The 14990-nt window shown below is 47.0% G+C and overlaps 1 protein-coding gene and 1 pseudogene across 1 annotated transcript; one reads left to right on the top strand and one right to left on the bottom strand.

Moving 5' to 3' along the window:
• Positions 1 to 704: 704 nt before the first annotated feature.
• Positions 705 to 1355, bottom strand: LOC115518708 (annotated as a pseudogene).
• A 7164-nt stretch (positions 1356 to 8519) lies between these two features.
• On the top strand, positions 8520 to 14748 carry LOC115518707 (keratin, type II cytoskeletal 2 oral-like). The gene is given in 11 exon segments (XM_030322262.1): positions 8520 to 8525; positions 9591 to 9814; positions 9911 to 10157; positions 10275 to 10457; positions 10460 to 10500; positions 11530 to 11597; positions 12325 to 12416; positions 12899 to 13063; positions 13606 to 13735; positions 14254 to 14362; positions 14745 to 14748. Coding segments are annotated over 11 exon segments (1269 nt in total).
• Positions 14749 to 14990: the final 242 nt, after the last annotated feature.

Here is a 14990-nt window from a genome sequence, read left to right as displayed (position 1 = left end):
GAAGATGATAGTGATAAAAGAACTGTAAACCCAAGACTAAGAGTTGATTTTCACATGTAGCTTTTGGGTAAAAGACATCATGTTTTAGTTTATTCCCATAGCCAAGACTAGTTCTAATTTTCCCATGATGGTGGGCTGAAAATAGGAGTTTCAGAAATCTGAAGACAGGGCCAGCTGTTTTAACACCATAGATAAGCATTCCTAAATAGTAAAAAACTCCACACAGGTGGGTCACTGGGTTTGAAGGACTGAAACTCTCAATCAAGTGAAAGAGCTGTGAGCAGGAGGAGATTTATGCAAAACCTGCCTGTGGTATTGCAGACAGGGAGAGTTTACGATGGTGTTGTTCCTCTTGGTTGTCACAGGAACACGTATTCCGGGGGAAGGGGCCTTCTAGATGAAATGCTTGACATAGTGTTTGTCCCAGAGCAGTCTGACTCTCCGAAACACCTGAGAGGTGTCTACTTTGGCAGGAGTACTAGGGGTTATTGAATAGAAGAAAGTATTTCAGGAAAAAGAGAAGTCCTGGGAGCATCAGGTAATTATCTTTTCAACCCATCAATACCTAACATTAATAAACAGTTGCAGAACAGAGTCAGTCTTTCCAGGGTGTGGTGTCCAGTCATCAGGAGCAGAACCCTCCCCTGGCCTATTGGGCCCATGTTGTCCAGAAGGCCGCCATTACCCACAGGTGGGAGCTAGTGCTAGGGGTTGTTCTGGGAAGCTGCCACCGAAGAGGATTTGCACAACGAAGTCACTGTTAAGCCACTGCTTAAGACCAGTCCTCAGCCTTCTTTTTCTGTTCTGTAGTCTAGAAATATGTCTATTTAATAGTCTATTTAAATGTCAGATTTAATAGTCTATTTAAATGTCAGAAAGTCTGTAAATGTGAGCAGCATGTCGAATAGGTCATCAGCCATGTCATCTTTATGGTGCTTTAATGTTGCTGTGAAAGCAGCCATGTTGAATCCCAGAATCCCTGTCAGCTGCAGTTCTTCAATATACTTTTCTACCAAAGAGAGGTATTCATTAAAGATGGGTGTGTAGGTGAGTTTATTCTCTTCCATGTCTCCAAACTCCTGGTAGTATCTGTCCATGAAATTTCTTTGCAGTACTTGGAACTCTGCATCCATGACAATGTCCTCAATAGATCCAACCACAGCAGCAAATTCAGCTTCAGAGGTGGAAGAGATGGACAGTGCAAAGCTCTCTTCTTCCAAGACTTCTGCAGCCTCCATTCCACCCTGGCTAGTGGCTGGTCGGCCTCCCTGGAGTCTGGGGCCGGTGAGTCTGTGCCTGCGCTCGGGCCCAGAGGCCTCCATGCCCTGCCCAGCTGCCCTGCACCGGGGCCCCATGACTGACTTCCAGGAGCCACGCCCTGCCTCCTGTCACAGTGGCCAAGGTTATCATTCCTAATGAGTGCACAATTTCCATTACGTGGATATAGCATATTTTGTTGCCTATGTTACGTCCACTTTTTCCACAATAATAAACATCGCTGCAATGAACACATGTGTCTCTGAACACTTGTCCTATTCATTCTTTAAGATAACTTCCTAGATGTGGAGTTGCTAAGCCACTTTAAAATTATGATTTATATTGTCAAACTACTGTTCAGAAAGAGTATGCCAACTGGTACTTTTACAGGTAATGCGTAAGACTTTCTGTTTCTCCAGCTGCATGAACACTGCAGTATTCTTTTTAGTGTTCGACAATTTTCTTGGTTTGATTTTCATTTCTTCGATTGCTAGTGAGATTGAACATTATGAATACATTTATTAGCTATTTAATTTTCATTTTTTGTGAATTGTCATTTGTGCTGTCCATTTTCTCTTTGGATAGTCATTTTGGTTTTCTTATTAATCTACTTGTCAGAGGCAAGGATTCCAACAGCACTCGAGCCACTCAGGAGGCCAAAATCTGGGCAACAGTCATAATTGGGCCAGAATGAGTGTCCTGTGGGGGAAGTGGGGTGAGGAAGACAGAACTGGCCCAGGCAGAGGGAGGCCAGAGGGGGCTAACAGGATTGTGGGAACGTGAGGCCAAGTTCCAAATGGGGAGGAGTCACTTCCAAAATCAAGTCTGCTGTGGCAGATGGGATTATGGAGTGGGGTGGGGAGGCTGAGAGAGAAACAAGCAGGGTCAGTCATGTAGGGATGAGGGGTCTGTTGTGAATGGCCCTCTACTCCCAATCCTGCTTTAATAACTCCTTTACAGAATTGATTGCAATCTCCATCTCAGTCTGTCTGGTGGGGAATCTGACCTGAGGCAAAGGCTGAGGGAGCAGCTAGATGGGTGCTTGACTGGGGTTTGAAGGATGCCTCTCTTCAGGTAAGAGCTAGTTCCCCTGGGGAGAGTGGAGAATACCCTGAGATCTTTGAAGACCCTGGAGGTGAAGAACCAGGGGCAGTGGGCAGCCCGCCTTATACCAGAGAAGTCATTACAAAGTTCTTCAGGGAATCAGAGGGGAGTGGGCTTCCCTGGCTTCCCTGGCTTGCTGCCATCTGATTAGTTGTAAACCTTGCCTGGAATATTCAGAAAAGCTGGGCTGTGGCTGGGGCAGGGATTGATGTGTCTCCCCAGCCCACCTTCTGCCTTGTCTGACCATTCTGGATTTTTTTTTATCCCCCTGGTTGAGTTTCTGAGGACTCCACTCTGGCCAAGGTCAGAAGTCAAGACCCTTATTAGCTGATCCCTGGCTGATAGAGATAAACTCCTAAGCATTTTCCCTGCCTCCAAGCTGCTGGGGATCGACCACCTCCCCAGTCTACCCTTTACTGGCATCTGGGGAGAGCAATTGACAAAAGTGTGCATTAGAGCTCCTTCTCATGCTACTGCTTAGACTAATCTTTTGGTTGTTTCAAGCCAGGTTCTGCCTTATTAAAGATGCTGTTACTTGCAGTCGATGCCTACACAGTCCTCATTTGAATGCCCATAAATTTATTTCATGCACCTTTTGCCCTGAGAAACTGGTAATTAAGATGCAGGGTCTTAGCTGTCCGACAATAATCTTTCGTGATGGAAGTACAAAGAAAGTCTGGGACCTGAGGCATTTCTAACAGTTATTTTAAGCTTTGCATTATTATTGCTGTTCAGTTAGAATTAAATACAAATTTTAGTATAGAGTTGAATGGGTCTACCCAATCTCTGCATCTGCACATGACTGATGTATCTGAGTCTTTTGACTGTAACTCCTGCCTCACCCATCACACACCTACATATACACACAGACATACACCTACCCACACCCACATGCCTGCCTTTTTGAAACAGAGAAACACTTGTTAAAAAACAAAATTCAATTGAGTAAATGTGAAGATCTAATTGGCTTTTTAGAAAAATGTTTATCGAGAGAGAGAGAGAGAGAGAGAGAGAGAGAGAGACAGCATGCGCGTGTGAGCCGGGGAGTGGGGGAGAGGGAGAGACAGAATCTCGAGTAAGCTCCATGTTCAGCATGGAGCTAATGTGAGGCTCAGTCTCACAGCTGTGAGATCACAACCTGAGCTGATATCAAAAGTTGGAAGCTCAACCAACTGAGCCACCCAGGTGCCCCTCTAATTGGCTCTATTAAATGGTTCAAGAATTGGGCTGCATCCTGACTAACAAGTATAGAGAGGCTCCACTGAACTGAACAAAAGGATTTTAAAGGCAGAGAGGGGGCATAAAAAAAGGAGAAAGGAATTTATTAGCAAGGAATCATTGTTCAGACAAGGTAATCCTTTTAAGAGGAGTGGAAGATGTTTATCAGTAAATTTCCTAGTATTGATGAGAAAATTCTGCATTGGTTAGTTAAAGGTTACGTTTCTGGAGGGGGGGGGGTCAAAAAGTGCAGTTAGTTTAGGTAGTAACTCTTGGTTTGCTGACTTGTCCTAAGTGATTCTGTTTTGGGACTGTGGCTTTCTTTCTTTAAAAAAAAATTTTTTTTTGTTTTTATTTTTGACAGAGAGAGGGAGAGAGAGAGAGAGAGAGAGGGAGAGCACGAGTGAGCATGAGTGGGGGAGGGGCAAAGAGGGAGAGACAGAATCTGAAGCAGGCTCCAGGCTCTGAGCTGTTAGCACAGAGCCTGACGCGGGGCTCGAACTCACAGACTGCGAGATCATGACCTGGGCCAAAGTCGGACCCTCAACTGACTGAGCCACCCAGGTGCCCCAAGGGACTGTGGCTTTCTTTTTAACACACTAAACAGCAACAGGGAACCCCCCACCCCCCGCCCCCGCCGCCAAACACACACATGCACACACACACACACACACACACACACACACACACACACCCCTGATAAGGACCCTGGTAATAGGCAGTTATGTTGTTTGGTTGATATGCAAGAGATGATCTTCTGTCATTATACATAGGATGACACTATTAGCTAAGAGTTAATGTGTACTGAGTGCTGTTATACACCTGGGCCTGTTCTAAAATAATTCTTAACAACCACATTATGAAGTAGATCATATTGTTATCTTTAGCTTATTGAGGGAAGCCAAGGCACAGCGTGCTAATTAAGCAACTTATGAAAAATCATGTAATTAGGAGCTGGAGAGTCAGAATTTGAACTCAGGCAGTTTTACTACAACATGACTTGACTGACCCAAATACCAGTGGGATACAAGAGAAGCAAATGTTTTCTAGTAGTGGATTCTTTTTGTCCCAAGGCTTATTATGTCCAACTCTGGTGTTCCAAGGTCTTCTTGGCCTGGCTGGTCTTTCTGTGAATTAGAAACAGGTGTCCACTCTGTGCAGATACAGCTCTACAGGCTTGGCAGAGGACAACACTTTGTGTAAAGTAAAAGATGCCTGTGCTCCAGATGGACACAGCCCATGCCACCACACACAGGTTGGTTACCCGAGCGTAAGTTAAATTTTGGCTCTTTATCACACTCTTGTGAGGGACACAACCCACATAAATGTACATGGCCACCCAGGTGGTTTTGTGTTTGAACTCTGAGATCTGGGAGGAGGGGAAATATCTCTAATTCCTTGTTGATTCATTGGTCTCTAGTTTCTGTAGTTGGCCTGCTTCTACACCTTTTCATCCAGGGTTGGCACTGTCTTTCTAGAACGAGACAGTAATAACACCACCACTTCTTTTAACTTGCTCACCCAAGTGAGCAAGTTACCCTTGTGGCCCAGGGTTCCACAGAATCGTAGGGCTTTAGATTGACTTCAGCCTGCAAAGAATGGGTATGTGCTTTCTTCGGCAAGGAATGCTCTGTCCAAATTCCTGATAAATTGGATCTATCCATGGTTTATCCACCACATCCGAAAGAAAATTGCCAAGTTACATGAGAATGAAGACTGGAACCTATTTATGTGTATTATAGCCCTTTAAGGAATGACAAGATTCAAAAAAAAATATGTGCAAGTTAGTGAAGTGATACTGAAAACAATGGTTTTCATGAAAACATGCTACTACCATGTTTCAACTGTAGCAGAGAGATCTATGAGGAGATGAGGGCCTAAGGGTTTATACTGCATTTGGCTTTTAGGAAGCCAGCAAAGAATGTACTCTCAGGACTGTGGTGCCCATAATATGGTGATTATACGCAGAAGAAGACTTCATAGGTTTAGGAGTTGACCAGTGATAGGGAAATGGATAATGTGAATTTTGACTACCCGTTTGAGACCTTTAGTTGAGAAGGGGAAGAGACAGACAGGATAATAGCAAGAAGGTGTCATGGGGTCAAGATAGGGACTTTAAAGATGGGAAAGACTTGGGCATAGAATAGAGATTGAGGACATGGTGGGAAAGAGGGTAACTGAGTAAAAAACTAGAGGAGGTGGGTAGGGAGGCTGTCTTGTAACCCTGTACAAGAGGAAGAAAAATAAGGTGGGTGTGGAGGCAGCTAAGAGTGAAGGCATGGAAGAGATGCCAAAAGGAGATCACTTATGATAACCTGAATTTTCCCAGGGAAGTAGGAAGCCAGGTCATCTTCTTTGAACAGAAAGTGGGGACTAAGAAGCAGCTGGAAGAGAGTGGTGGAAGTTTGGGACAAAGGTCAAGGGCATGAATGAGAAGATGACAGGACAAGAGAGGGATTGAACCCCCAGCTGAAGTGGAGATCAGGACTCTGTTGTGCCCCAGATTACATGCTTGTGTGATTCTCCCGGCAGTGCTCAACTCTTGGGACAGGAGGGGAAAGGAATGTTGTAGCCTCCTCCTAGACATGGGACTTCGTTAGGTGACTGGTGGAAGATAGCAGAATAAGGAAATGGAGGATGCTGGTGAGAAGGTTGTTCAGATGGTCAGTAGACTCTTCCATGAGGGATGAGACAGTATTAATTTTGTTCACCACTCCCTACCACCTGGTAAGTGCATGGCACATAATAGATACTGAAAAGGTATTTGTTGAATGAATGAGTAATGCTTAGGTTGGGAAGAACAGGAAAAGAGGCCGTGAGAGGGCTAATAGGCTAGGAGAAAATGAAGGGATGAAGACAATGGTAGTATTTATAACACTGAAGAGCAGGAGTGGTGGGAGGTAGGTGGGAGTAAACTGAAGGATGAAAGATTATGGCCAGAGAGTAGGATTTGGGATTTAAGCTTCCAAGAGGGAACATTTCTTTGTGATGACCCAGGGCATGGCCCTGAGTGGGTGGCTGAGGTGGAGGAGGAAGAAGATGAGTGTAATTGAGAAGATCAAGGAATTCCTGGGTCAGGATGCAGGGTGGGTCACACTCTCAGAGGCAAAAGTCTCCAAGGGTGATGGCGAGGGAAAGTGGGGAAGCATCATAGCATCCCAGAACCCAGGGGGTGGAAGAAACTTCGGAAGTGGTTTGGTCCAACTTCCCACCAAACGATAGCAAGAAAATTGACTTGGATGGAGTGGTAAGGCCTTAATATTAAAGGGAGGCACTGGGGAAGGAGGAAAGAATAAGAGGCAGAAGAGGAAGGGCATTAGAGATCAAGGGAGAAGCTCATTCTTCTAGAACAGGAGGCCTAGTCATTTTCTGGGTGGAAGAGTGACAGGTTGAAAGTGGTATTTGTATAAGATCATGTTGGCAGCGATGTAGGGGTGGATGGGAGCAAGGAGAGACTAGAGGTTCTGGGTGGGTCTTTGGGGGAGAAGTGAACCATGTCCAATACCATGACCCACCATAGTTTTCCAGGTTGCCATGACCGGCATAATTTCTTCCCATGCAATGGGTCATGCTGGTACACGCCCCCGCATCTGTGTATATAACATACTACCCTCTGTTGCCTTAAGTAGCTTCTGATGATCCTGCTTCAAATAAAACTGTAATGTTTGCTGCACAGGCTGGTTCCTGCAAGTCTTTTCATCCCAACATGGGATGCTGTGCATCTTCTTTATCAAATTGGCTCATGATGTCTCCTCTGGGAAACCTTCCATGGCTAACTTCCCTCCACAGATCCCATTTCCATCCCCTCCTATAACTGCAATAGACACATGGCTATTACTGGCTCCATCTGTGCTTGTCTCGTGTTCTGGGTGAGAGTGTCAGACTGTTTGCTTCCTACATATATAGAACACATCTCCTTTTTCCTCTGAATTCCTTGCTCTATGACCAAAAGATGCTCAATAAATGTTTGAATAGACCTGTTTTTGCCTAAACTTTAGCTCTTGTGCTGTCTTGTGTGCCTTGCAATGAGTACGTTTCCCACAAATCTTTGAGAGCTGACTTGCCATCTGGTGAGCTATTCCCATGGTGCTGTCTATAGAGGCAAGGCATGGTGTTAGGTCCATGCAGATGCTGAGGTGTGAGGAAATGTGTATTCCAAGCCCAGTGTAAGCTCTTACTGGAAGCAGAAAGAACTCTGTAAACTCTAGTGCCCCTGACCTTGCCTGACTTTTTCCCTTCCTTCTTTCCACCTCGTGTGACTAGAAGGTACTCAGGTCTCTCACACAGGGTCAGATGGCAATGGATCCATGTCTGACACCCAATCATGACTTCCTTTCCTTCCAGGGGAGATACCACAGCAGCCCCGAGTGCTCCAGCTCTCCTAACCTCTCTGTTGGGAAGGTCTTCTGGCATCCCTCCCACTGTAGTGGGTCCTTTTCCTTGGCCCAGGTTCACCAGAAACCACCAGATTCTGATCTCTCCTTGTAGCTAGGGTGGCTTTTGCTATTACCCCAAGTGGGGAGTTCTTAATGAAATCACTTTATTTTTTTATTTTGAGGACAATGCAGCCTCTCTCCCAGGCTCTGAAGGTGGTCAGGTTGCCACAACAAGCATCCAAGGTGAGATTAAGGGGGCTTATGAAGATAAGAGAATGTGAGAGTTCAAGGGAGGTTCAAGGCCTTCTGATGAGTCGGGTCCCTTCTCCCACCCATGGGCTATCTGGTTGCATTTCCTGTGCGCTTAAAATGGGTTTGATACACAGCTGACATATTTAGCAGAGAGAGAAGCCATCCACACAAATGGCAGCTAATTTACCAGTTTTTGTCTTAAAACCGTATCCTGAACTCACATGCGCCAGGCTCAGTCCTGAGCTTGGGGTAAGAGACAATCTGGGTGGGAGGAATGTCCTAAGGGAAAAGGCTTTCTTGTCCAGTGTGACAATGGAGGTGGGACACACACAGGGACCCATGTAGAGGGGCAGTACCAGAAGCAGGAAAAGCTGGGCAGCCATTCATTCTACAAAACTTGGGCCCAGGTGCAGTGCTGGGTGATGGGGGCACTGTTGCACCAGACAGATAAGACCCCCCCGCCCTTGCCCATGGTGTCTATTGTTGAGGGGGCAGGGCTGCAGCCTTCATGCAGGAAAGAGGAAGAAAGGGAATGCAGGTAGCAGAACCCACAGGAGCCTGAAAGGGGGAGGCTTTCTGGAAAGGGAACCGAGGAGGCACGTTTGAAAAGGGAAGAAACCTGGCATGGGAGTGAAAAAGGGGATGTGGAGGCTCCCAGGGCAGTGAGTTGAACAGGAGCAATAAAACCATGCAGGGAGCCACAGGGAGACAGAGGAGACAGTAGAGATCTCTTGGTCACCCCAATAGTGAACGCTGTTAATGCTCAGATGAATGTCTTTGGTATTGAGTCCACTTACTCAGGCCTCTGGGTCAGTCTGGAACATTCTCACCCTTGTGACTGGGGTAGCAGAGGTGCTGCTTGTAGAGCCAGGGATGCACCAGCAGAGGCTCTCTGGTGAATTCCATGGGGACACACTGTGAGATTTGTAGGTGCTACAGTTAGAAGGGAGCCCACTTTCCACTCTGTCTTCCCAAACTCTTCCCAGACTCCTGTGTAGAGTTCGTTCTGGGAGGCAGACAGCACAGTGACACCAGTGGATGCCCAGAGTTTTGGGGGAATGAAAAAGACACAGAGTCACCCAGTTGAACCTGCTGCCTCCTGAGAAGCTGGTGCCTGGGGCCCTGGGACTGAGCCATGCCTGGCAGGAGCCAAGCTCATTCATCAAGGGAGGGTCCTGGTTCAGTAGTGCGCAAAGTCTGTAAAAGGCTAATTACAGGAAAGACTTGAAATAGAGACTCTGGGATTATAGCGAACGAAATTGGGTGGGGATTAGTTGTAGCCAGAGAATGAAACCTTGGAAATCATCCAATTAATGAACCAGTTCACTGGGACCTATAAAAGGGCCACCTATCTCCCTGTGTCAGAAGGTGCCCTTTCCTCAGAGACATCTGAACCAGGACATCTTCCTGTGCCCAGAGAAAGTAATGAGCCAGCAGTCCAGCAGGCTGTCCCAGGCCATCAAGGGCTCAAGGGGTCGCTCTGCTGTCGTGGCATCCAGCCAGGGCTGTATCAGCCCCACCAGGTCCCACTCAGCCTCGCGCTCTGGGGGAGGCAGTGCCTCCACAGCCTGTGCCATGATAGGGGGTGCCTTTGGCAGCCAGAGCATGTAACAGCCTTGGGAGGAGAAGGAAGGTCTCTCTCAGTGTGGCCAGATGTGCTGTCCAGGCTGGGGGCTCTGATGGGTTTACTCAGGTGTCTTTAGAGGAAGCCTGTGTGGGGCTGGAGGAAGGGGCAATGGAGACAGATGTGGTTTTGGAGGTATTCCTGGTGGATCAGGGGGCCTTGGGGATTCAGGGGGCTTTCCATTCAGCATCCAGGAGGTGATCATCAACCAGAGCCTCCTTCAGCCCCTGAACATGGGAATCGACCCTCTAGATCAGGAGGGTGAAGACCAAGAGAAGGAGCAAATCAAGATGTTCAATGACAAGTTTGCTTCATTCGCCGACAAGGTGAGGGCTCATGGTGGGGAAGAGGTCTGAGAACACGAAGTCTGGGTTGGGGCAGTGGGTCTGCTCATGAGCTGGAGGCTGGGCAGGCCATGTGGTCTCCTCCCTTGTTGACCACAGGTGTGGTTCCTGGAGCAGCAGAACAGGGTACTGGAGACTAAGTGGTGCCTCCTGCAGGAGCAGTCGGCCACCTCCAAGGCCAGCACCAATGACCTGAAGCCCTTCTTTGAGTCCTACACCAGCTGCCTGCGAGCCCACCTTGACAGGCTGCTGAGTGAACGGCATCAGCTGGATGGAGCACAATGCAGAGCACGATGCAGACTCTTGTGGAGGAATATGAGAGGAAGTGAGTGAAGTCTAGGTGATTGTGGTGCAGGTCAGGAGGTGTGGAGGCTTTCCAGCCAGGAAATTGTTGGTGCATGTCCTCAAGGACCTGAGTCTGTAGGCCAAAGGATGGGGTATCAGGTTGGGGGTCTGATGACAGGAGGATCTGCTCTTTTTTGATATTTGTGTTGGTGGCAAGGAGAATGAGGTGTATGTCACAGCATGGGCATCTAGGGAGCTCCTTTAGACACAGGAAGATGTCAGGCACTCTAGCATTAACAACAGTGGATCTCATCCTTTGTTGTTTACCAGAATCACTTTGGGAGCTTTATAACTTCTGAATGTCCAGGTTGCACTCATGACTCGTTGGTTTTCTGGGCATTGGAGCCAGGCATTGGTAGCTTTTATAGAGCCCCAGGTGATTTCAACATACTGCCAAGAGTGAGGACCAGTTAGAGAATGTGTTTGTCCTGGGTGATGAGGGAGATTCAAGGGGAGGTAGGACACAGGTGGAGAATGGAACAGCTGGGAGCTTCAGGGGCAGATGGAAGGTGGCCTTGGGAGTGACCATGGGTCTTTGTTCATGAGGATGAGACTGACTTCCTGCAGTGGAGAATTCAGAGACCTCTATGAATGTGGTGTCCAATGACACCAGGGGTTATGTACCAGTTCCACCACATGTTTTATCTCCTTTTTGTGTGTGTGTTAAATATAATTTATTGTCAAATTGGTTTCCATACAGCACCCAGTGCTCATCCTAAAAGGTGCCCTCCTCAATGCCCATTACCCACTTTCCCCTCTTCCCCACCCCCCTTATTTCCAATACCCTGTAGTGTCAGAAACGGGGTGCCAATGTGCTCTTAAAGGCCCTACCATCATAATAAAGCATGCCACTCAACTGGCTTTAGCCTGGTTTTATCCAGAGAATAGCCACCTGCAGCCCTGCCCCAGGTTATACACTAGCTCCTGGAAAAAACACCTTTCCCTGGGCACATGTGCACATACCCTTGGCTCAGCCACCCTTAAGCATGACCTCCTTCCTTTCTCATAGGTACGTGGATGAGTTTAACAAGTGCTCAGAGGCTGAGAATGAGTTCATGGTTCTGAAGAAGATGAGCAGGCCAGTGGGGAAGAACAAGACAGCACAGGGAGGAGATGGCATGAGGGAAGGGGGAATGGTGGTGCCTTCCCAGGGATGTGAGACTGGAGAATACTTTGTCCCAAGCAGGATTCCAAGTGTTAATGACCAGAACCCGGGACAGTGCCAGCCTTGAGTCTGAACCTACGCCCTGAGGGTTTTCTTTCTGTAGCTAAGATATCTCTCAAGTGTGTTTGGTTTATCAGTTGCAAAATGGCTTTAAGCCAGTCCTTACATATTACAGTTTATTTCCAACTATTAAAAATTACAAAAATCGATAATAAAGATCTTTTCTAACACTGAGCTTAATTGTCAAAACTCTCTACTGCAAGTGTAATGTCTGGTTTAAGTGATTTTTGCTCCCACAACTACATAAGCATGGTATCTTTTTAAAAAATGCTTATTTATTTTTGAGAGAGAGAGAGAGAGAGAGAGAGCGAGAGAGCAAGCGAGCACAAGTGGGGGAGGGGCAGAGAGAGAGGGAGACTCAGAATCCAAAGAAGGCTCCAGGCTCTGAGCTGTCAACACAAAGCCTGAAGCAGGGCTGGAACCCACGAACCGTGAGATCATGACCTGAGTCGAAGTCAGGTGCTTAACCGACTGAGCCACCCAGGTGCCCCAGTATCAATATTCTTAAATGCAGTGGTAATGAATGAGAGCAATACTAAAGCTAAGAAGGCTGGTTCTCTGTTTTTTTACTTTCGGGATGTGGATACTTCCTGCACACCAAAGTGGACTTGGAAATAAAAATGGAGAGTCTGACCAGTGACGTCAACTTCTTGAAAGCCCTCTTTGAAGCGGTAAGCACCTCTATACTATCCTGTAGAGTGGAAGCCACAACATGTGGTGTCAGATCTTGCTTCATTCTGGGCATTCAGCTTCCTTTGTGAAATCTGTTTGGCAGCAAACATTTGCAAAGTCTTTCCCATCTTTATCCCTATTTCTTTTTCATTTTTTCAATTTTATACCTCCTTGGTAATATTGCTTATGTTCTCCTTCCCCTGGCTCCAAGCTTTCAGAATCTGCAGCCCATATCTTTAGAATCTCCATGTACATAGCCTCCCAATGGAAATCCTCAGGAGAGTTAAGGGAAATCCCTCACTGCCTGCTGGGAAGTTTCTTGCTGCCTGGTTTCTGGGTCTCTGTCTTGTCCCCTTCCTTTCCCCCCAGTAAGATTTAGTTTTCTAGATCTCACAACGTTCCGGAGCCAGTGCATGGAAGGTTTAGGGCATCCCAGAGAGAAGGCAACACTGTGCAATGGTGTGCTCCTGTGGGCATGTAGGAGTACAACCAGGTGCTGTCAGAATCCAGTGATATGTCTGTTATCCTGTCCATGGACAACAACTGGCATCTGGACCTGGACAGCATCATCAGCGAGGTCAAGGCCCAGTATGAGGAGATCACCCAGGGGAGCAAGGCAGAGGCTAAGAGGCTGTACCGGGTCAAGGTAAATAAGGGTGACTGCATCAGTCTAGACTCACCCAGGGCTCCTGCTCCTTCACCTCCAGCCCCTCCTGGCCCCATCCCAGATAATGCACATTTTGTTCAATGGGAAACCCACTGAAATAACTTTCCCAAATATCCATAATTTGCAGTACATTTCATTCTACTACCTGATATCTTTAGGGGCAACTGTGATTTTTAGTTAAGCAATACTTTTCATTCTAAATGCCTGCTGGACCTCCATGTAATGTTAGGACTTTCTGGATTAACTGCACTTCTATTCTCATTTTATTTTTTCATTTTAGGTGGGGGCAGAGGGGCAGAGGGAGAGAGAGAGAGGGAGAGAGAGAGAGAATCTTAAGCAGACTCCATTCTTAGCATGGAGCCCAATGGAGAGCTCAATCCCACGACCCAGGAATCATGACCTGAATTGAAATTAAGTCAGACACTCAACTGACAGAGCCACCTAGGCTCCCCCTATTCTTTTAACACACATGTATTTGAGGGTTAGAGATAATCTCTCCCTATCTGCTGCACACCTTCTAGCTTGGGAGGCTGCAGACTATAGCCAGCTGGTATGGCGTTGACTTGAGGAGCACCAAGAATGAGATTGCAGAGCTCAAAAGGATGGTCCAGAGGCTGTGGGCAAAGATTGAGGGCACCAAGAAGCAGGCAGGTGTGGCTCCCCAAAGCCTAGGATTGTAACTCTGATGCTGGTGGGGTATCTGAACCTAGCAGGCTGGAAAGCCTTTCAGGTCCTCATTGGAACCTACAGGGGGCTTCCCAGGATACACCATACAGAGCTATGGCTTCATGTATGTTACCTTTACTCCCAGTCATCATCTTCAAGATAGAATGGTCTTCCCTCATTTCATTGGGTGTGGCCCCAGACTCCATGAAATATGTGGCATTGAGTTTCTGGGGTCTCATACTGTGGGGTATGAGATTTAAGAGATTGGGAAGCAGGTGACCAATATCTCTGAGTAAGGATTCAAATAACCACTGGAATTTCCTAGCATAGTGTAGCTACATGGATATGAATGATATGGGCAGAAGAAGTTAGCATGGTTAACAACACAGCACACAGCTTAGAATTTTTCATTAAGACAGTTGGAGGGAGACCTGTGGTCACCTGCTATGTGCCCAGGTGGGTTTAAAGATTCAGCCCTTCTCTTTTTTCTCCTCCCATTTCAGAATACCAGCCTTATCTCTTGTGTGACTACCAGGAGCTGATGAACGTCAAATTGGCATTGGATGTGGAGATTGCCACCTACCAGAAGATGCTGGGTGGTGAGGAGTGCAGGTATGTGTGGACTCTGGCCAAGGCAAGGAGGGCAACTTGAGAATCAAGTTTCAAAGGATTGTATGGTCCTTGGCTAGACACAGTGGTAGGGAACAAAGGAGGGTCTTAACAAATGCTCGCTTAACTGAATTATACTGCCTAGCACTCCCGCTTTGGGCTCGGGGACAACACCAACTTTATATATTTGTTACAGCTGAATACTTAGTGCTTTTCAACAGGCATATGGTTCTCCCCAAAGGTCAGTGTCAGTCAATCCTGGGATGGTGGACAATACAAGATGGGTACTAGGTGGTCCTGGTAGCCTGGTCCTCCAGTTCTACAAACTGGTTTCCACTCGTCTCTGCACCAGTCTCTCTTCTTTGACTCTATATCTCTGGCACAGATAAAAGCTGTGTCACTTTTGGTATAGGCCAAGCACTGTACTAGACATTCTTCATGGCTTAATTTACTCTCTTCAACAAACTGATGAAGAAGTATATTATCCCAGGTTTGTCAGTGAGGGAATCAAGGCTAAGGTGATGACAGAGCCAAGTATCCAGAGACACATTATATCTCTGTTCTCTGCATCCCCATCCTAGAATCCCAGGGAAGCCCTTCTCATGTCTAATTTCAATCCCTGATGCTGCAA

Source organism: Lynx canadensis, chromosome B4 (genome assembly GCF_007474595.2).
Source record: "Lynx canadensis isolate LIC74 chromosome B4, mLynCan4.pri.v2, whole genome shotgun sequence".
NCBI lineage: Eukaryota > Metazoa > Chordata > Mammalia > Carnivora > Felidae > Lynx > Lynx canadensis.
The sequence above is the reverse complement of the archived record's forward strand: the minus strand, read 5'-3'. Positions and strand labels throughout refer to the sequence as shown.